Source organism: Thalia democratica, chromosome 6 (genome assembly GCF_965202585.1).
Source record: "Thalia democratica chromosome 6, ktThaDemo2.hap1.1, whole genome shotgun sequence".
NCBI classification, from domain to species: domain Eukaryota; kingdom Metazoa; phylum Chordata; class Thaliacea; order Salpida; family Salpidae; genus Thalia; species Thalia democratica.
In genome coordinates this window covers 27,319,352-27,341,825 of record NC_139170.1, presented here as the reverse complement: position 1 = coordinate 27,341,825, position 22,474 = coordinate 27,319,352, and the positions used below count along the sequence as shown (strand labels likewise).

General features: G+C 25.6%; 1 protein-coding gene across 1 annotated transcript; it reads left to right on the top strand.

Moving 5' to 3' along the window:
- The first annotated feature begins 2,113 nt into the window (after positions 1–2,113).
- LOC145838921 (cullin-3-A-like) lies at positions 2,114–3,373 on the top strand. Its single transcript, XM_082946541.1, has one exon. The coding sequence runs from the start codon at positions 2,114–2,116 to the stop codon at positions 3,371–3,373; it is 1,260 nt and encodes a 419-aa protein (XP_082802667.1).
- The last annotated feature ends 19,101 nt before the right edge of the window (positions 3,374–22,474 follow it).

The following is a 22,474-nucleotide window of genomic DNA, read 5'->3' as shown; positions in this document are numbered from 1 at the left end:
GAAAAAAAACTTTTGAGTCTAATTGCTAGAATAATAACTAAAAATACAATAAACAACTTGAAACTTAATTACTTATTCAATTTCATTTAAACACTTAATTCCATTTTGCACAAGTTGTTTAAATTTATAATTAATTTAAAGATATCTAAAAATATTCAACTTATCAATAACAATACAAGTAATTAAAATTCATTAGGATGCTTTTTATAGATTTTTAATAATATTTTCAATTAAATACCTCAATAAAAAAGAAAATAAAATCAAAAATTTATTTATATTTTAAGAAAAATACATATACTCCTGTTTAATTATAAAGCAGCATTAAGTTCTTTAATTCTAAAACATACTAGTGGTACTGAATGTTGTAAAAATTTACAATTTCAATATTTTGAAATTAATCAAATTAAAAGGTTGAAATAGTTAATGATAAGTGGACAATAAAAGCAAAAACAGTAAAAATTAAAAACAAGTTTTCAATAGATAACATCAAGCAAAAGTATATTTAAATTATATACAATTATGATTTCAAATTTTGTGCAATCTTTTATATTCTCTCAATTGTTTTCTCTCATAGTTTACCTGAGATATAGGAGAGAGTTAATATTACTAGAAATTTTATTAAACACACAAAAGAGCCATAATATCTACTTTAACATTATCATAAATAGAGTCGCTAAAACTGAAATTAGCGAATAGGTTTTAAAATAGTTAAAAATAAAAATAATTTTATAAGTACAGATATGTAAATTATTTTTTTTTAGAAATTATATAAAACCAAACTATTTGAAATGATCGATTGTTAATAAACTTTCGATCGGTTTAAAACAAGAGCTAAAACTCCAAAATATTATAAAGAAGATTGCAAGAAATAAAGAGTTCTAAAGCTAAACACTAAAATTCTTAATAAGTGTTTCTATACGTGAAACGAAAAAAATCATACTCGACTAATATTAAAAATATTGCAATTTTAAAATAATAAATACCTTATGTATACTACAACTTAGTATAAGAAGTACTAGAATAAGTAAGTATTAAGTTTTTTTTTGTTTTAACTACATTAAAACTACTTACAAGTTTATAACAAAATTCTGATTACAAACTGTAACAATTATCTAAAAAAGCAAAATTTGAACTTATTTTATATTTATTACAATTTATGTGTGTAATCGAAAACAGAATGCTTACTTTATATAAGTAAAGCACAAAGTAGGGAGTACTCAAATAGCTTAAACTCTATTTGAGTCTTTGATGCAACAGTTTATGTAATACCGTTCTTGACAATGTAAAACAAAAAAAACTTTGAAAACTTAAAAAATAATATTCTTATACCAAGATCTTTTAGCATAAATTAAATAAGTATTTGATATATTTTCTAAAAGATAAAAGGAATATTAGAAAAACTTTTCATTTGTTTAATGTTTTACAATACTAATGAATACTTTGTTTTTTAATTTACTTGGTTTGTTAGTAAGTATTATTTTTCAAATATATAAGAAAATAAACTAAGTTGTTTTTCAATATCTTTAAAAAAAATTATGATTGATTTGTAAGCATTTAAAAAAGGTGTTTTTAAAATTTATTGGTATGATAAATGTTAATAAGTAATAAAATACTTAATACATTTTAATATCCAAAAATAGTACATTTGTTAATATATTTTTTAATCTAAAATTAAATTCATAGCTTGAAGAAAAAAAAAAACATTATTTCTAGTTATTGTGATCGGTATTTAGTTTGCGTTGTTTTACTTTGTTTTATAGTTTATTCATTAACTTATTGCGTAATAAAATACATAAACTTGAAATATAATATTCAAAGAAATTAACTTAAGGTTTATAGGTAGCAACTAAATTTGCAAGAAAAAACAATTTAAAAAAAGTCTGTTCAAATGATCATTTTAAAGTATAAATATTTACAGTACAATGCATGCTTAGTTTTCACAAAAGCTAAAAGTTATGAACCCTAAACATCCTGACAAATTTTCTTTAGACCACAAAAACTTGCCTGAATCACAGAAGCAAGCGGACGGCACTATCTACAAGTTTGATTTAGACAAAGTATTAGTTTTAAAAGAAAATGAAGTGCACGAAGCTTAAAAAACAAAAGTGTAGAAATGTTATCTAAAACTCATGAGAAATTTTGCAAAACGTCAAATGGGGTCATGTTGATTGCTAAAATAATCTCTGGGTATTTAATAGAAGACGTTACTAATCTTTACACGTCACCAAAGTTTGATGTAATCCAAGAAAAGGAGTTTTGTAACCAGTTATTAGAAAAAGTGTTAGCATACTTTCAGCTTTACAATAAAGTCTTCACTAAAACTGAAACTTATCAAGAGCTAATCTACTCTGACAGCAAAAAGTTTTTGCAAGCTAATCTTATACCTGACACTGTTTTATCTCAGTGTATTGATGAGATAGTGAAAAAGTATTTAACTGGTGAAAAATCTAACTTTCAAGAAAGATTAACACATACTTTTAATCTAGTTATGGACGAAAACAACTTCATTGAAGCATACAAACAGCATTTAAGTTCAAGGCTGCTTGACAACTTATCAGGTGTAAAAGTGGAAAGATGGGTTGTTTGCGAAACGAAAAAACAAAAAAAGTTTCACACAAAAGACCTCGAAAATATGTTGGAGGATTTGAAAACATCAAACAGCCTGAGCGTTGATTTTATGAAAGAAAACATGCAAAACTATGAAGTCAAGTTCAGAGCACTATATAAATATAACTGGTACGTAAGTAGTGATACTTCCACATACAATCTGTCAACAGCATTAAGAGACAAGTACAACTCGTTCAAAACATTTCACGAGAGCAAGTCTAGAGGAAAAGTTTTGAATTTGCAGCATTCAGAATGCCACACCGAGGTCTATTTCTATGCACAAAATCAGGAAAATAACAAAATTGTCAGAAAAACACTGAAGTTGAACAATTACCAGCTTTCACTTTTGATCTTGTTCAATGATGAGGACTTCTGGGCGGTAAAAGATATTGAGAAGATCACCGGATTTTCCAGGAACTTTCTGGTGAAAGTGCTGGAATCCTTGTGTTTTCCTTCAAAGTCCAAAGAAATTCTCAAATTTTTTTCAAACCAGCACCGGGAAAGAATTTTCTTCCCTACGGATCTGATGGCGATCAACGACACTTTAAAAACTCCCCAAATTGGGGAAATCCCTATTTCGTTCCCCATGAGTGATTTTGAAGATAGAAAGTGTCAACTCGGTCCCAAGAGCCTGAAGACGCTGATATTGAGGATAGTGAAAAAGAGCGAAAATGTTGATCAAAGGAAGCTGATTTTAAGAGTTTTGAAAATAGGTTTAAAAATGAAGTGTCCGCGGAAGATGTTAATCATGAGATCGCTTACCTGACAGATTTGGGTTTTCTTAGTAGGAACGTTTATGAAAACGGTGTCGTTTCATACAGGTTTGTTGTGGTTTTATTTTAAATAAGGTTTTATAAACATTTTGACTTTTAAAGTTTTTTAACACAATTATATATTATTATTTATATATTCTTATACTTAAATTTTTAGACTGTACGTTTTAAAAAATATAGTTTGTTAATAGATGGGTAAACAAAAACAGTACTGTTTAAATAGATTAGTTGTGTCTTTTTTGTGAAAAAAATAGCGCTTATGATAGCAATTCAACCATTTTAGTATTGTTTTAACGTTTTTTAAAATTACTTTGAATTTATATAGTAAACTATTAAACTGCAAATTTGTTAAAAGTATAACAAACAAAGCCAAGATTTTTCCTAAATAATCTAAAAACTTAGTTTTTACGGCAAATTTTTGTTTTCAGTTATGTTTTACTAATTTTAAAAGAAAAAGTAACTCAGTAGTTACATCTTTTAAGGTATTATTGCAAATAATAATTAAGTATTTCTAAATATTTAAATTACTTTACAGATTCAAAGAAAGATAAATGTTTCTTTAAAACTTCAAGATTTTTGCCAACGAAGAAACTTCTAAAAAGCTCTGAAAAATTTGAAAGGTCGAACATAATTAACTTTTAAATGATAATCAATAATTTTTATATGTTTAGAACAGGGGTCGGCAGGCAGTTGGTGCTCGCGGGCCAAATTTCAAGTTTTCAAAGTCTTCGCGGGCCGCAGTTTTAGTTTTAGTGACATTTGAATGATATTTTGCTTTTAGTCTTACTAGAGAAAGTTTTACTTTTATTTACTTTGATATTTCAAATTACTTTTAGATATACAGAGAATGTCTATTTAAATTATAAATACTTTATAGATTAAAATTTACATTGACTAATGTACTTAAGTCTTAATAAACTATGTACTTTCTTAAAATCTGATAGGTTAAACTAAATATTTTGTAATTTTACTTATAACCTAAATCTGAATAAAAATTCGAGCTTAAAAATGTTTTAGAGGTCACTTTTATGCCTTGTTTGTACTATCAATCCTTTTTTCATGTTTCTAAAAACATTTATTTAAAAAAAAAATTGCGTCTAAAATAGTTTACACTCTTTAAAAATGTTAGTAATTAATTAATTAAATAAATCTAATACCTATTTGTTATGTAAAAATCTAAAACAGTTTTTTAACATGATTAACTCTCAAACACTTTAATAAAATACCTTATTAGTAATTAATTAGTATTTTACATGGTTGCCACTTTAACAGCAAAATTTCCAAGTTATATCAAACCAGTTAAGTTAATTAAAAGTTGTAAAAGCAGAAAACTTAGTGTTAATCAAGCTTAAATACCTAATAGAAATATCATCATTATAAAAAAGTACACAATATGTAAGAAGACAAGAAAGAAAAATAGAATTAGTTAACTACATTACGGTTGTAATAACTATTCTCAGAATTCAAAGTGTTTAAAATAAAAGTTTCTCACACATATGAGTCTTTAAAAAATGTCTTAAACAGGTTTAACCTAGTCTGTATTCTTCAAACTTTTTAACTAGCCTGCTTGTTTGGCAACCCTGTTTAAAAGAAAGTTCACAAAATAAAGAAATAACGAAGTTTATTAACAGTTAATTAAATACAAAGCAAAAAAAAAGTATTATAAGTCAGTTTCAATGGACATTTACGGTTTATTAAACATATTTAACAAAAGTATAAAAGCTTATCAAGCCTTTAATGAAGATGAATAATTAACTTTTTATTAAGAATTATAACGATTCTTTACCTGCAATAAAAATATTGCATTTGAAAAGAGTAAATATGAAATATAAGACGAGCTATAAACATTGAAAAACGTTATTTAGGAGTTATTGTAAGAAACAAAAAAAATCAAATCGCTTAAGTCAGTTCCAACAAAGCACATGATTATCTTCAGTACCTACATACTGATTAAAGAAACAGTTAAGGCAAGTTATAAAGTAGCAAAATTAATTACTAAAAAGAAGATACTGTTTAGAATTTTTATTTTTGTTGACGGTAGTATAAGATTTTTGTTTATTTCTTTACTGACAACAAAAGTCGTGTTTAAGAAATGCCTGAAGATTATAAAGCAGCATAAATCAAACTAGGACTTTAATCAATATCTTAAGATGAGAGCACTGATAAAACATATATTGTTATCTGAGAATTTTTATTTGAGTTGTTTTTACTAATTTTGAAATTTTAGAAGAAGTTTTAGGTTTAGTTCCAATGCAAAGCACAGCAATAGGTAAATAGATTTTCAATGCAAAAGTGCATAGCCCCAATATAAATTTTGTTAAAGTACAGATTATTTCTTCTGTTTTCAGTATAAAATTAAACTAAAGGTAAAAAAAACTCTTTTAAACATAATATAGTTTTTAAAAAGATGCTCTTAAGCTACTTTAAATGTGGTTTTTAACAAAAAACTTTTATATGGTAAATTTTTGTTTCAAATCAAAATTTCATTACTTTACATATAAAAATTGTTTGAAATTCCAGGTTTTTCAAAAATTCTCAAATTCAAACTTTTACCAGATTATTTAAGTATAAATTTTTAGATTTTAAGATTTATCGGGACAGAAGTTTTTTGGCAACACTGATTATTCACACTTATATACAGTAGTACATATAGTATTCCAAATTGTATCAGCTGCAAAGATTAAAATTTAACATAGATTATAATTCAAACTAACACTGTGTATTGACCAAAATATACATCATTAATTCAATTACCCATTATTTAAAGAAAAAAAGCCAGCCTTAGTGACAAAAAACTAGCCTGATATTTTCGTATACAGAAAGCAATTCAAGTAAATAACTGAAAAAAAGACTAAATTGGCCTGAGATTTAATATCTTCAAACGGTCATAGTCTGAGTTTGTAGCAATGTTTAGTTATTTGTTTAATTGAATTTGAACTAATTTAATTCACAATGTAGAAACTTAATAAATTTACCATACTTGAATCTAGTTTGTATTAAATTGGTAGTTTCAAAAAACAGCAATTGTTTATATTAGTATGCAATGCATAAAAATTAACTTCATTTGCCTAAAAACATTGTTTGAAAAATGAAAATGTGTACATAGCAAAAACTATTTTAATTTATGTCACAAATATTGTTTTAAATGTTTCTGAACACACTTAGAAATTACATTCAGATACAATAATGTTAGACATTCATACATAAACTAAACTTAATCTAACTTGTGCAGTAGATAAAAAGTGGTTTAAAATATGAGCATCTTTGTACACTTGTGTGCATTAAAATTAGTTTTAAGTGAAAAAAACTACTAAAAAATCGAAACGTGTTAAAACCAAAATCAAATATACCTTATTTCTTATTATTATGTTATGTTATATTAAATGTATTTGCGTACACCTAAATATAATATTTAGTAATAAAACATCTATAAAAGAAACTTAGGTATAAAATACATTTAAAATGAATACCTAAACTGTAAAGAAATGCTATTTTATTTAATTACTGTGCATTACTTTTGTGCAAAATGAAAAACATTTGCATTTGGTTTATTTACTAAGTAGCTATTATATAACTGACTCACTACATCTAAGCACTCTTTACACTCTTTTTTCAAATAATTACTTGCTGTTGTAAGAAGAAAGCTATTATGAAAATTAAAAAATACCCTGTTAGAGAGCTAATCTGTTTTTTTCACATTTTTAAGCTAATACAGTAAAGTATTTTTATTGTTTAAAAGTTTTATACATGAACTTAAAACGAAATCAAACAAAACCAAATTACCAGTAAAAATTTAACTTAAAACATATTGTTGCTCAGCGGGCCACATTAACATGCTCGCGGGCCACAAAAATTTCTTTCGCGGGCCGCATTCCATTCAAAAATATAACGTGCTCGCGGGCCGCAGATTTTTCCTTCGAGGGCCGCAATTGGCCCGCGGGCCGCAGTTTGCCGACCCCTGGTTTAGAATAATAAATTAAAGTTTTAGTAAAGTGACATTCATCTAAAACTTTTATGTTTTCAGACGCTATTTTATACTTTGTAGTTTTAAAACCAGTTTTTGTTTTATAAGTACATAATTTTTATATTTATACTTTTAAGTGTTACTAGATTTAATATTTAATCTTAAAATGATCGACTTAAATTAAAAAATAAATTAATGTTTGCTTCACATGAAAAATACATAAGATATTTTATTTCATATCTACTAATCAAAAATAATAGTTAACTGGTTCTTAATAAACTTAGTTTTGTTTTTTTGTTGTTAGTTTTTGTAGTTGAATAAAAACCAATTAAAGTATTGAAATCTATTGTCATAAATTTTTTTTTATGCTTTTCTACATTTATACATATGATTTTTTTGACTTAATATTATTTTTCGTAAATATATAACTTATAAATAACTTAAGTATTTTACTCATTTGGACAAATTATATGTTCTAAAATTAGAAAGATGTTTATTATGAAACCAACTTTTATTTTTTTCTAATAATTTTTCATATAAATTATAGTTTTTTAGTTTTAAGGCTGTTAAAAAGTGTTATACAGATTAAAAAATTTAATAAAAGCTTGTATAGGAAATACTTTCGAAGAACTTTACTTGATTATAAGCACTTAACCTCTACAGGTTGTAAGTAAAAAGCAGTATAGAATATCAATTACAAAATATGTCTAAACTTAAAGAGTAATGTTAATAAACTAAATAACCCTGGATTATAATAACAAAATTGAGGTTAGTTTTTAAACTGTTTTTAATCTAATAAGCTGTAATTAACCCAATGCTGTTATTATTCGCAAAAAAAACTTTTTTTGGTCTTCAATTTTGTATTTGTTTTTGTACAAAACGAATTTTCAAAAAAAATATTAAAAGGTACCATATCGAACACAAAACTTTTAATTTATACATGCATAGTACTTGTTTTTAACTTAAAATTTCGATTTTTTAGTTAGTTAAGAATACGAGAAAAGGACTGTCATTATTAATCAAAGTAATGTGAAATTTAGTACCACTATACTACACTTAAGATATCCGCTGTAATGGCTTAGTAAATGAATACAAACTCCCATTTGAACAAAAAATTAGAGCAAAAAAAAAAGTATGGTCAATGGTATGCACAAACTTTAAATTCAAAATTACTTAGACAAATTAATAGGAGATTACTTATCTTAGCACATCAGAAAAGCTTACATATAAACAACTTCTCGCATCTTGTACACAGTTAACCTAAATCTTTAGAAATTAAGAATTGTTGTTTAAAAACTTATAAAAATATTTTTCAATGATTTTTTACCGTATTAAAAAAAAAAAAAGAAATGTATTTTTGACATCTGTAACTAACTCAGCAAAAATTTTCCGTAATTTGGAATTAATTAGCTTTACTTTCAAACTTTAACAACACTTTTATCTTAAAGCTTTGCAAATAACTTCTTATTGTTTTGTATTATTTTAACTTTATTAGCTTTGGTGAATCATAAAGTTACTATTTTTATTTTAAATCTGTAATATAAAATAAATTAAAAACGTATTAAGTTTAAGTTTTCGGTAAGTATGCAAGCCAAATTTCACGTTTTTCTATTTTGTTGTGAACTATATATTTTAGTTTAAATAACTCAATAAAATTCATTTGAGTAAAAGTTAGATACAAAGTTTTAAAATTCTTGTTTAAGCAACGGTTACAATAATCAAATCTAGTACTCATCAAGGATTATTATTAAACTAAAATTTGTAAGTTTTGCCATTTATTATTAAATAAATGAAACTTACTTAAAAATACCAAAACAATTTTATTATATTAATACAAAATAAGTATCGCTGTGTGAATATTTTGTGATTAGCATATTAAAAAAAATTTTATTTAAGAACAAAATTTACTATAAACGTATTAACTACAGTAACCTTTAACCTGAAACTCACTTTGATAATTACGCAAAAGTGCGTACCCAAACAGTTCGTACTAAGGAAACTTTGGTTTAAATTACCTACATTAAGCCTAATACAAACATTTTAAAAGCCACTACAGGTTACAAATTATTAAAACAAAATTCCTAAAAACAAAAAATTAACCATATAAATAAAACATACTTTTTAAAAGTATAATAATAGTCTTGATTTTTTATTTAATATATGTATTTATACGTAAGTATTCATTATTATTTGTAAAATTACATTCAACCGATTTTTTTATAATTTATTTTGTATTTCCTTCTACCTTAAAAATTTACATAGTACTTGTACTTAATTACTGGTAATAAACAAATAAAGAATTATTTAAACGTTAATCATATTTTTTGAAATTTTGTGATAATTTTTTTAGTACATTGTACGATTGTTAAATTAAGAAGAGAATAAAACGTCAGATGAGGATTAGCCAATGGAAGTTAGAATGAATAGCTCAAGTTTAAAGCTACAAATATTCTTTATAAAATTTACGCAAAGTATGTCATTTTAGAACAGGGTTTCTCAAAGTGAGCCACATGAAAAGTGGGCTATGAGGTCAAAATTTGAAATTTACATTAGATGCTCTAAAGCTGTTGATGAAGAGCAAAAAAAAAGGTCTAAGACGTTTTTAATGTTAGTTTTGAAACTTATACTAGATATTAAGGGAAAATTTCAGGAAGTTTAGAGGGCCATAAATCATAAAGGAGGAGCCACGAGGCCATATTTTAAAACTTACACTAGATATTCTGGAGTTGATGATGAGAAGCAAAAAAAAAGGTCTTAAGCGTTTTCAACGGTAGATTTTCACAAATCTTGTTAGAAGGGGCCATAGCTTTTTGAATTTCTCTAAAGGGGGCCTTTTTAAAAAAGTTTGGGAAACCCTGTTTTAGAAGGACAGCTGTCTTCAGCAAAAACGCAATTAGCTGCTGCTAAGAACTATAGAAAACTACACTAAGTTTTTAAAAGCGTTCAATATAACATGAAAAGAGCTATTGATCAATAAAAAGTGTCTGCTAAACCCAAACGACAACCTACACTATCAGCCATGTATTCAAATGAAAATAGTTCTAAATAAATCTCAATTGCAATGTTATTTTTTCATTAATATTGCTGTTTTAAATTATATTTCAATCATAAGGTATGTAAACGTCAAATGCATAGTTCTCTTCATTTGTTAACATCACTTTTTTATACGTGTTTTACACTTATTTTGCAACCATGGGGTATACTAATGTCAATTGCACTGTTCATATTTTTTGTTTATCGAATTTTATTTTAGATTTTATAAGCCATTTACATTTATTTTTCACTCATTGGGCATGTAAATATTAATTTCATGTTCCTTGTTTTCGTTTATCTAAACTTTTATGACTTTTTAAGTGCGTTCTTTTATGTTTTAATCATAGGATATGCAAATTTAAATTGCACTATTCGTTATTTTCCTTAAATAAATAAACAAACTTTAATATGTTTGGTTTTAAGTTTTATATACGTTTTGTAAATTCATAACTCGTTCTGATTCCTTTGGATTTGATTTATTTAGATTTAATGCAATGTAATTTATTCTTAAACATAACTTTTTTGTTTCTATTGAGGTTTGAATTTTTAACACAGCGTTTTTCGACAAAAAAATGCGTACCATACCGGCAGTTCGTACCTAGGAAGTGCGTATCTAGGTGACAGGTTACTGTACATAAATTTGATATATAATCAATAAAGATAGAATTTATCTAGCAAAATATTTTTTAATATTAAAAAAGTCTTAAAGTTTAGTACGATACAATCTATTAAGAATTTTAGGTCAAAGTTTAACATGTTTGCCCTAGGTATTGATAAGTTTGAAAAATGTATAAAAAAGTTTTTGTTTTGTTTTTAATAGTAATTTGAAAAAAAATAATAATTAAACTTATTTTACGGTTTTCAGTAACGCTTTCCAGGTAAACTTTACTTTTTTGAACAATGTTTTTGACTTTACCACTTGGTTGTTTTACATTAGTATGTTTTAAACTTTACATGTTTTTAAACAGTCCACATTAAAAATGGCTTTCGTATAAAAAACTTTGAAAGTTTTACGCGCTTTTATAAATCAGTTTAAGTTTTTGTTATAAAGTAAAACTTAACTGTTTGATAAATATCATAACTAAAAGATGGTTTTTTTTTTTCTATTAAAATTTGTGCACTAAACATTCAACAGTGTGCTAGAACAATATTTCTATTGACCTACTCTGTATTTTTTTAAGGATGTAATAATCTAAATGGTTTGTTTAACGAATTAGTTAATTTATATATTAACTTACTTAAAATAAGAAAGTTCGAATTTTAAATTATTAATAAAATGAAGTATAGGATTTGATGTCACAAATTATTTTAAGAAGCAGTTTTCAAATGCAACTGTAGGTAATTGAACTAACCAATTCTAGTTTTTGTTAGAAATAGTTTTTAATTATTTTCGATCTTAAGAACATAGTTACTTTCTTAAAAATTATTTTTAGCATCATTTACAAAAGTTGAATTATTATACTGATAAAATTTTAAGGTTTTGTGGATACCAATAAATCGAAGGTTTTTATAAAAGTAGACTTTTGTATAGTTAACTATTATTTGAAAATAAAACACTAAAATCTATTTAACTTTTTTATGCAAGTTTAAACATATTACAAAGTAAAAATAGTCAGACAGGAGTCACTAGTAACGGTAATTTTTTATATAAAAGCCATTTTATTTGTAGGTTTATTTAATTTAAATTTTACTGTAAAACTATATAACTATGATACAAAATCTATAGTATTTTTAGAGTTTATGTGTAGATAACTCTATTGAACTTTTTTAGGTCAAAACTGATTAGTTTTAACATTTACACTTTTGAGAAATAAGTAATACGGTTCTCATTATAAAATACTATAAATTATTTTGAAAAACTATGGCTTAACAGTAGTTCAGTTTTTGTTTTTATAGCTTTAGCTCAGGGATAGGCAGGAATTAGGTGGTTGCTGGCCAAATTAGAAATATTCACGGGCCGCAGTTTTAGTTTTAGTTTCTACTCTTTATTATAGACCTGAAGTATTGAAATAAATTTTGAATGTTCTGTAAGATATACCTTAGATTTTTCTGCTATATAATTTGAAATGTAGAAAGTTTAGTGGAAGTTTCGAACTTCCCATGAAATTTACCTGGCGTTTTTTTTTTTCACTTTGAAACCAAGAATTTATAGAGTAGATTCTAAACTTTTTTATTCGCAAGTCACATTTACATGATGGCGGGCCACAGGTTTTGCCTTTCATGGGTCGCATCGCATTTAAAACAGAAACATGCTTGCAGGCCACACTTTCACCCTTCATGGCCCACATGCAACCCACGAGCCCAAGTTTGCTGACCCTGCCTTGGTTAGAGTTTTTAATTATTTTGGAGATCGTAGTTATCCTTACTCCATAACACTTTCAAAGTTAGTTGTTAAATACATTCCTTGCTTTCATTGCTCATGCTCTCAATATTGCATGTTGATCTTGTTTTTGATTAACAAATAGTATCAGGTTAGTTATAACTTCTGTCGTTTTCTTGCATTGTCAATTGTTCTTTTAATTGTTCTTTAATAAGCTGAATGTGTTCTTTATCATTTTATGAATTTTACTTTACAAATTCTTTTACATTAATTTAAGTATATTTGTTATACTGATGCTTCAATTTTGAAGGATTGTGAAAACGTTTTGAAAATTAATAAACTTAGCAATTCACCAGTATTTTCTGACCTAGTTTATAAAAAAAACTGTTTAACTTAATCTTACAGTTAAAGCTAAAAATTTAAGTGGCCATCTAATATATATATAAGAGTTTAGTACTATGATTAAGTACAGAAAAAAAAGTTTACAACTTTAAATTATCAAGCCATAGTCTAGTTATATAAAAAAGTTTATGAAATAGCTAAACTTGTTTGGGACTTTAAAAAAAGTTTATGTCAGTATCACTTATAAAGAAAAAATAATTATTTTGTTAGTTATTTTACTCTGTTCGGACTAAACAGCATGAAAATAAATTATAGAAATTAGATAACAAAAAATGTATATTTTTATGGAAAAGGAAATAATAGTACACAAGATCTCATTATGACAATTCGACAATGTTTAGTGAATTATTTTGCGCATAGATTATTTCTTTTCAAAGAATGAAAAACTAATAACGTTTTTAAGTGGTAAACATTAATGAAAATAACTTTAAATTATTTGTTTTTTACATTAAATTTACGCTAAATACAGAAAATATTACTTTAAATTAAAAAATTAAGTTTAAAAGGGAAGCTTATAACTTTTACGAAACTAAATATTTCGGATAAAATGATTAATACAAAAAAAAAACTTTTACAAAGTTAAAAAAAAGTTTTTTGGAAAACTTTTTTGATATAGGCAATTATTGTTTAAAGGCAATAAAAAAAAAACTTTTATGTAATACAACAATTAAAAAAAAAATTCTAACTTAAACTTTAGGCGTAATTTAAATGTTAATCTAACTGTTACGTATTTTGTACTTAACTTTTAATACTTTTTAAGTTAGTTTTGTGCTTTGATACAAGTTTTTGAAAATTTTAGAATTTCCTGAGCTAAGTTAAGAATATGAAAAGTTTATAATAATTTTTCGTTTAAAATCTTCAACTAGAAAAATACTAAGAAACGAATACACTTTAAATAATATCTTTTCATGCCTGTCTTTTAAGTACAATAACAATAGTATCAGTTTATTGAACGACAAATAAAAGCCCTAAAAATACTTCGTCCTAAGACCTAGTGCACGAAAAAACCTTTCGGTTATCGAGTCGCACATCACTCGGATACCTTTTAACGTATTGTCCAGGACCAACATAACAAACCAATATAATAAAGGATAGCTCATGAGTCATGTCTAGACTCGGGGAGCTTGTGAAACCCCAAAATAAGAGAATAAATAGTCTAAATTAGTTACTCAAAGCTTTAAAAAAAATATTGTTTTTTAGTTGTTATTAAAACAACAATATATTGAATAAAGAAGTTATTGAATTTATTTTTTTTGAATTAACTAGAAGTTAAAATTTGTAGAATTGTGTTGTTATATAAGCTTAGGGAAACGTCGTAATAAAAACAAAATACTTTAAGAGATCCTTTTGTTTGTAGTTCAATCATATACATTTAAGAAAAAGTTCGAAAACAACTTGTTTTCTTCACGCAAAAATTTAAATAAAGCATTAGAAAATAAGCTTATTTTTAAACAAAATGTTTTTTTTATCTAGAATAATAGTAGTTATGATTAAAATAAGTAATTTTAATCATACCATAATAATCTGAACAAACAAAATAAGCAAAAATGTAATTTTTCTTATGGAAAGATATGGATCTGTAATTGTAGTTGTAGAATAACGTTTTTTAATGTTTTTTGATAAAAAATTAGGCTGTAATAAAAACTAACATACATAAATTAGATATTTAGTTTGCAAAGTATATGACAATTCTATAAAAAGTTGATAAACATTCTTTTTCTTTCACTGAAACTTTCATTTTCAAAGTTGAAAACTTTATATATAGAACAAATACTTATTCTAACATTGTTTGTATGTAACCAAATATGAAAACTTTAGCAAATTTTAAAGCAACTGTTTTAATTACAAAAATATTTGAAGAGAATATATAATAAACAAATATATTTTACTATAACAACTATACTTTTTAATTTTTTAAGTATAAAACTCATGAGAAAATACAACTGTTAAATACACAATTTGTTAAGTCTTTAATTAATTTAAAGTAACAAAAATGTGCACTAACTTTTGGGGTTAAAGATAAATAGCAGAAAAAAATTGACTCTAACTTATAAAACCTAGTTTTGGTTTGCTTGAATTTGATGATAAATGTAATGATAATATCTATTAAAACTTTTGTAATTTGACTTACGCCCATTAGTCTAATATAACTACTGTAGTAGTTTTCAAATAAGTAGTTGAAATTTTTTTGAAAAAAAAAATTCACTTAATCAAAACTCTTTTTATGCAAGTAAAAAGCAAAGTGTGTACAAAATATTAACGAAATACACTTTTGTCGAAAAAAAAATTAACTAAATATAAATCTATAACTTATAGAAAACCGATAATTGGTAACAACAAAAAAATTATAAATAGTACATATACTCAAAAATAGAAGTTTCATTATCTAAAAACGTAACTGTGAACGACACAATCAAAATGTATAGTAATTTAATTATTTATTGTAATCAATTTGAATAAAATTTAGCTCCTCCATTGAAGAAAGCAACATAATTTCTATTCTCAAACTCCTCATTATTCTATGCAACAATTTTAAGGTCATAATCTGATATTATAAACTTAATAAAATCTATTTTGAAAATTTATCAAGATTTTTCTACGTGTTTGTATTTTGTTAAAAATTAAATTTTCTAGAACGTATCAATTAAAACATTACTTTTACTCTCTGCTAGTATTTTCTTATTACTGTTATAAACAAAATAAGATATATTTTTTAATTTGTTAATCACTTTTTTGTCATTGTTCATTTAAATTACCACTTTTAATTATCTGAAAATTTTAGGAGAGTTTTAATTCAATTAACAATAAATAATATTTTACTAAACTACAAATAAGTGCTCAAAAAAAATTTTCAAGGACCTAATGTACGAAAAAACTTTTAAATTATTGAGTCGTACACTACATAGTTACATTTTAACGTCTTGTCCAGGACTAAACAATTAAAATGTAGTTGCATAAAATTAAACAATTTTTACAGTTAAAAGTTTGATTAAGCAAAATAAAAAACTGTTATAAGCAGACGATAAAATTAAAAACAAACAGCGTAAAAAATAAAAGCTAAACATGTATGTAAACATACTTACAACCGATATAAATTAGTAACAAAAATGCATATTAAAAATATTAAATTCACCACACAATACAAATATTCCTTTTAGAAAATTTAATTTATGAAATAAAACATATTCAGTTTTTTTTCTTATGGTAATTCATTTTAATAAAATTTAATGCTGTATTGATCTTAATAGTTGTAAATAAAATAGAGCTCCTAGCTGAAAATTATTTTGAGTTTTCTTTTCACAAACATAAAACCTATACTCCATTTATCCGTAGTCTGAAGTTTTATTTCATTTAGGCGTTATATAAATTCTATACATAAATTCTTAAAACAGGTATTCAATTGCTTATTCAAATAATGTATTTTTACAATTCTTATCTATATTTTAAAAATTTTAAATACGTTGCATTCTAACTACATCTTAATTACATTAGTCTGTTAACAGAATTAAAGTATCGGAGTTTTCCTTATCAAATGGGTTCGTCTTAATTGACAAAACGTTTCATAAGTTAAGGTAGTTTTCTCGATAGTTCAGCTGTTGTCAAAGTACAAGAAATTCATAACTAATCCTTGCCATTCCGGCTTTAAAAATGTTAATCAAAATTTGTTTTTTTTTGGGATAACTGTTAATTTTAATAAATCATAGCATTTTCGCATAGTTTTTTTTTTAAGCGTCAAAAATAAAATATCACTAATTTTTAACCTGGTAGTATATAGTTTATATTTTCATTTACTTCTCTTTTTTCATTTTTAGTTTTTGCTGTACCTTCAAAATATTTCATATACAATGAACCTCCTTGATACTAGAGCGTTGCGAAAAAATTCTTGGTCCACATTATATACATCCATGTCAATAATAAATAATAAATTTCACCACACGACCATCAACAACAGCATCCGAAACAACTGCCTGTCTGATGAGTCCTAATAAGGACAAAACAGGTCGTAGTACGTCTCGAGTGCTCTTGTTGATGGTCGTTTGGTGAAGTTAATAATTCATTATTGATGCCGCTAAACATAATAAGTTTGTTGAAGATGGCCGAAATAAATACTGACTAAAATCTTTCATGTTTTAATTTTAATTTTACTGATGTTTTTTTTTGTGTTAAAGAAACACACGCACCAATAAAAATTTTAAAGATTATAATTATAGGAGTATGTTTTAGACTAAAATAGAAAATAGTCTTAATTTATAATTTTATGAGTAAAATATGTTTTAACTACAGTATGTAACTACAGTTTAGCACTTACTGTGTTCTAAGTTAAACAGTTTTAATCCAAAATAAATATTTGCATTAATATAATTAATTTGAAAGTTAAATTAGTTCATAACTTTTATATGATGTTTTATATTGTTTGATTATATTATTTACTTGCTACAACAAAACTAAAAAATGTCAACAGAAATTTTATAGATAACCTTGAGCTATTTTTATAAAAAACTTGAGCTAATTTTTATTTCTAATACTTTATGTACTTAAATTTAAAAATCTTAATCTTGGTTTAGATTCGAACAAAATAGTTCTTAAATTAATTTAGTACTAAATTACAAAACTATCTTTAATAAACATTTGTATTTGTTTTTGTTATAACAGATAACATGTAAATTTACTTTATAATAATTCAGTTGAAATAAACCTTTTTCAACATTAAACAATTTTAAAGATTGAAAACTAGTTTTTTTTAAGTACTTGTTTAACTAACAGATTATACTATCACTTTTTGGTTTGCGAACTACTTATAATTATAAAAATTACATATGAATAAGTGAAATAAAAACTATTTGTTCAGTGTGAACATTATTTATTGAAGTACAGAGCAAAGATTAAGATATATAAGCCACAGATTTAAACTCAAAAATGCAACTGTAGAAAATAATGATCACACAAATATAAATGAAGAATTTATATACAAAAATTATTGGTAACAGAAGAGTCTCATAAACAATACATTCACGCAAAAATATGAAAACGTAGCTGTGAACGCAGCAAACAAATATGAAAAACAGCCAGGGAGGATTAGTTACCTTCATCTAATGCATCTAATCGATCCAACCAAGCATTAACGCCTCCAATTCGAAAAACGACAGGATTTCTGTTGACATACTCCCCATTGATCCATTCTCCTTTTGTTCGGTCGTAATCTAAAAATTAAAAAATTTATGAAAAATTAAAAAAATCATGGAGTTAATATGTAGTATTATTTTTTTAGGATATATTATTAAGGTAATTATCATTTCTAAAATGGCAGTTATTTGGTATCCTCATTTATTACAATAATGGATTGTTATTACAATTTAATTTAAAAAAAACTTCATAACTAAGCTTGATCACAAGTATTAATAAACAAACTGGTATAGAAAAAATAAACTTAGAAACTATAAGTTATTAAATAACAATTAGTTCTTTAGATTTGAAGAAAAAAAACTACTTTGTTCGTTTACAGAATCAAGGAATCGGAATTGATCGTTTTGAAAACGGGTTTGCCTCAATTGACCAATCTCTTCAAATTGCGTAAAATAGGTTAGTTGATTGTTTTTGCTATTGTCAAAATATACAATATGAAATGAACTTAAACCATTCGCATTCTGTCCATTCGCCCAGTTCATTGCAACTCGCATAAATTGCCCATGCCATTCCGGCATTGTGTGAAATTCAGCATACATTAGCGGAAACTTGTGGACCAACTGTAATTTTAAGTAAAATGTGTTAATTAATAAGCATTAAGTTTGACAAATTTGTATTAGTTTTTTTTTAATTACTAACCGTGTACCTTTTGCTGCCAAAATTTATATTTAGAGCTTGTTGACTTGTTACATTTATAAATAGTTGCATTGCCCTCCAAACTTTTTTGTAAAGATCGATATTGTGGTCATCTCCATTTTCAGCATTTACTCCTTCATTTCCAACATTAGGTTAACCGTGATCATTAGCTTGGGGTTCCGGATTATCATTTTGAACGTGTTCTATTTCCAACGGATCATTATTAACAGAACCTCCGATGTCGCTTGATTTTACACCCTTATGTTTTGAACTTTGGCGCGCCTCACTAACAGTCTTGCTGGTACAATTTAAATCGCTTAGAGGGTTTGGCTTTTCATCATCGCTTTCACTCATGATCAACACGTTTTTCAATCTAACAAAAAACTGCCTATAATATTTAAATGTGTGAATAATTTTCTATAACTTTTATAAGCTTAGCTTAAAGGTTATCACAATGTTGTACCTAGTAAATACTCAGCACTTAAAATTTGAAGATTATTACAATAGAAATATTTTTAATAATAAAATAAGGAAAAGTTTTAAATTACAGAATAAAAAAAAATAGCTTCAAAAATTTATTTTAAGTCAAAAAAATAAATTTATATATCTTCAAAATTCAGCTGTTTGTAAGTTAAAAACCAATTTAATTAAATTAAGTTATTTTAATAGTATGAAACCATGTGGTTTATGTAAAACATTTTATTGTTTAAACAAAATTTAATCTAATATGTAAGATATTTACTTAAGTATATACTAGTAAAAGTAAGGAACTGCCACAAAATGTATAATGTTTGATATTTTTAATTTAAGAATAAGATGTTACAGAAGATTATTGACTAATTTTAAATCATTATTTAGCTTGATTTTAAGTAAAGCTTTATGGTATGTTAAACAGCTAATATAGATTTATGTATAAAGTATTAACTAATTGGCTGAGTTTTCAGACTTACTCTGTATATAAACTTTATGTTTTACAATTTTTTATATAATTAAACTCTTTCAAACAACAAATCTATAATTAAAATCATTAATATAAAACCACCGCATCTAAAACTTATACATGTAACTTAAACATCATTATACATTAAAAATTTTCAAGAACTGTTCAATTGATTCCTTATTAGTAGCTAACAACAAAATTATAACCTTTTAAGAGCTTCAAGGCGGTCATTTAGAAGTTCTGTCTTTCATTCATTAAATATATTTTCTTTTTTTTTTACAAGCTTCAAAGTTTAGTGTTTAGTCCAATGCTGCCTTCGTCGTCATCGTCGTTTTTTTGTCGTCTTTTTTGAAAGGATGGCCGACAAACAGCTTGTGTATCAGTCTCCCAGATACCCCCTAATCATGGGACCAACCACCGGGACCCAACTGTAGCTGATGTAAGCCCTGTTCAAGTATTTAAAAGTTTATTTATGTGGTTGGGAAAAAATAACATTACTCTAAAAAAATTTACTGAGGTTGATAAATAAAACGTTCATAATTAGTTAATGTTTGTAAGAAAAAAATAAATTAGAACTTTAAACAAAAGGGTTGATCATACCAATTCAATCATCTGACCACAAGCCTTCGGTAGACTGAGACCAGTTTCGTCCTGATTAGGACTCATCAATCACAATTAAAAAAATCTGTAGTCGTCAATCTACAAACGGTGCAAAACTACAAGCATTTGCTTCGAAGTTTGATCGAAATGGTGTAATCAAAGCTTGTCTCACGGCATACGAAAGTTCAGGCTTCTGCTTTGCAGACTTTTACCGATGTTTTTGTTGATGAAGTAAAAACATACAGTTTTTAATTTGTAAAGTTTCTTAAAAGTTACGTTTGAGCTTGTCGTTTTTTAACTTTTTGGTTTCTCAAATTAACCACAAAACTTTATCATAGACTAAGTTGTTTCTTTACAAAAAAACTTAAACTGTGAACCTTTGTGCACCAAACCTTGAACAAGTACTTTTTTTTTAAATCAACATAAAAACACAAGCCCGCTCATTAATAAACGTAAAACTTTTATATCATTAAACATTCACGTACGCAAGGATTCCATAATTTTATAATCTTTCATGGGTAACAATTTAAAAAACACTATTTGGCCACTAAAATTTAAACTATTTCAAAATTGAAGTTAAGATGTTGGACTCAGTTTGAAGCTTGAAAACTCCTTATTTGTTTTACAAAAAGTGTTAATTTACGCTAAAATAAAAAGAAAACTCTTGGTTTTAAAATATTCATATGTAAAATTACAAGTGATTTAACTTTATAACCATTTACTATAATGTTATATCAAATTTTAGATAATATTTTAATTAAGAACATATAAACGTGAAGAAGTAATATTTTAGTATAACAGTTGCTGTACAGCATGATTTTTTTATTATTTGAACCACGTTTCATTTGAACATAAAAAAAATTTTAAAATTAAACTATCGTTTAGTTTTAACTATTCACAGTAGTTAACTTTATTCATGAATTTAGTTATCAATTTAAAAGTATTAGCAGTTTCTATTATATTATTTTTTTTTTAATTAAATGTCGCTACTATATATAGTCAATAGTACGTTAAGCTTTTGATAAATACTAATTATTTTATATACGTTTACACCCTTAAATATTTGTTTATTTACTATTGTAGTAGTTGTTTCAATCTATACATACTATATAATAGATTAACTAGTGACACCCGAAATAAAAAGCCTAGACATCCTCTTGATTCTCAAACAGATAAAAACACTTTATATTTACATTCTTGAGAAACTTACTTTATTTTAAGTCTCTTTAGTTAAAATAACCTCTAAAAACGAATATGGACTTTTTATAGTGCTATGTAGTTCTAAACGATTCCTTAAAAAAACTAAGTGAAACTTAACTAAAGTGAAAACGAGGTCTAAGTAATTCTAAAAAAAAAAAAAAAATTTTCTATATTAATGAGAACTCGGGGGTAGTATAAGTTTTTTTTTTTTTGAAAAAATATTTCTTAATCCCTTAGCTAAAAAATATGCGTAGCTGTCAAATTTTCAGAGCGTACAAAATTGCACGAGTGCACAAAGTTGTACGAAAATACTTTTACACGAAGACACTTTTGCATAGGGGGATAAAATTTCACGAAGATACTTTTGTACAAGGGGATAAAATTGCACGGAGAAATTTTTGCACGGGTTGATTATTTTCATGTTTTTAATTATTTTTTTTTACTATTACTTTCACCCCTAGCCCTTACCCTTGGTCGGTAGCTTATTTCTTTTTACTATCCTGTTACCCCTAAACCTTAACTGCGGTCGGTAGCTTTTTTTTAATAAATTATATTAGTTATTATATCATTTTTACCAATACTGTTACCAATAACCCTTACCCTCGGTAACTTTTTTCTTTATATTTTTTTAAATAAAAACCTTTATTTTTATTTCTTTACTATCACTGATACCCTTAACCTTTACCCTCCGTCAGTAACTTTTTTTTTTGATTTATCTAAATTGTGCAAAAATGACCCTTGGCGCAAAATTGTTTTCGTGCAATTTTGTTCCCTCGTGCAACTTTGTGCCTTTCGTGCAATTTTGTGCACTCGTG

Coding starts and splice junctions, on each gene's coding strand:
- LOC145838921 (XM_082946541.1), top strand. CDS start 2,114: ATGTTATCTAAAACTCATGAGAAATTTTGCAAAACGTCAAATGGGGTC.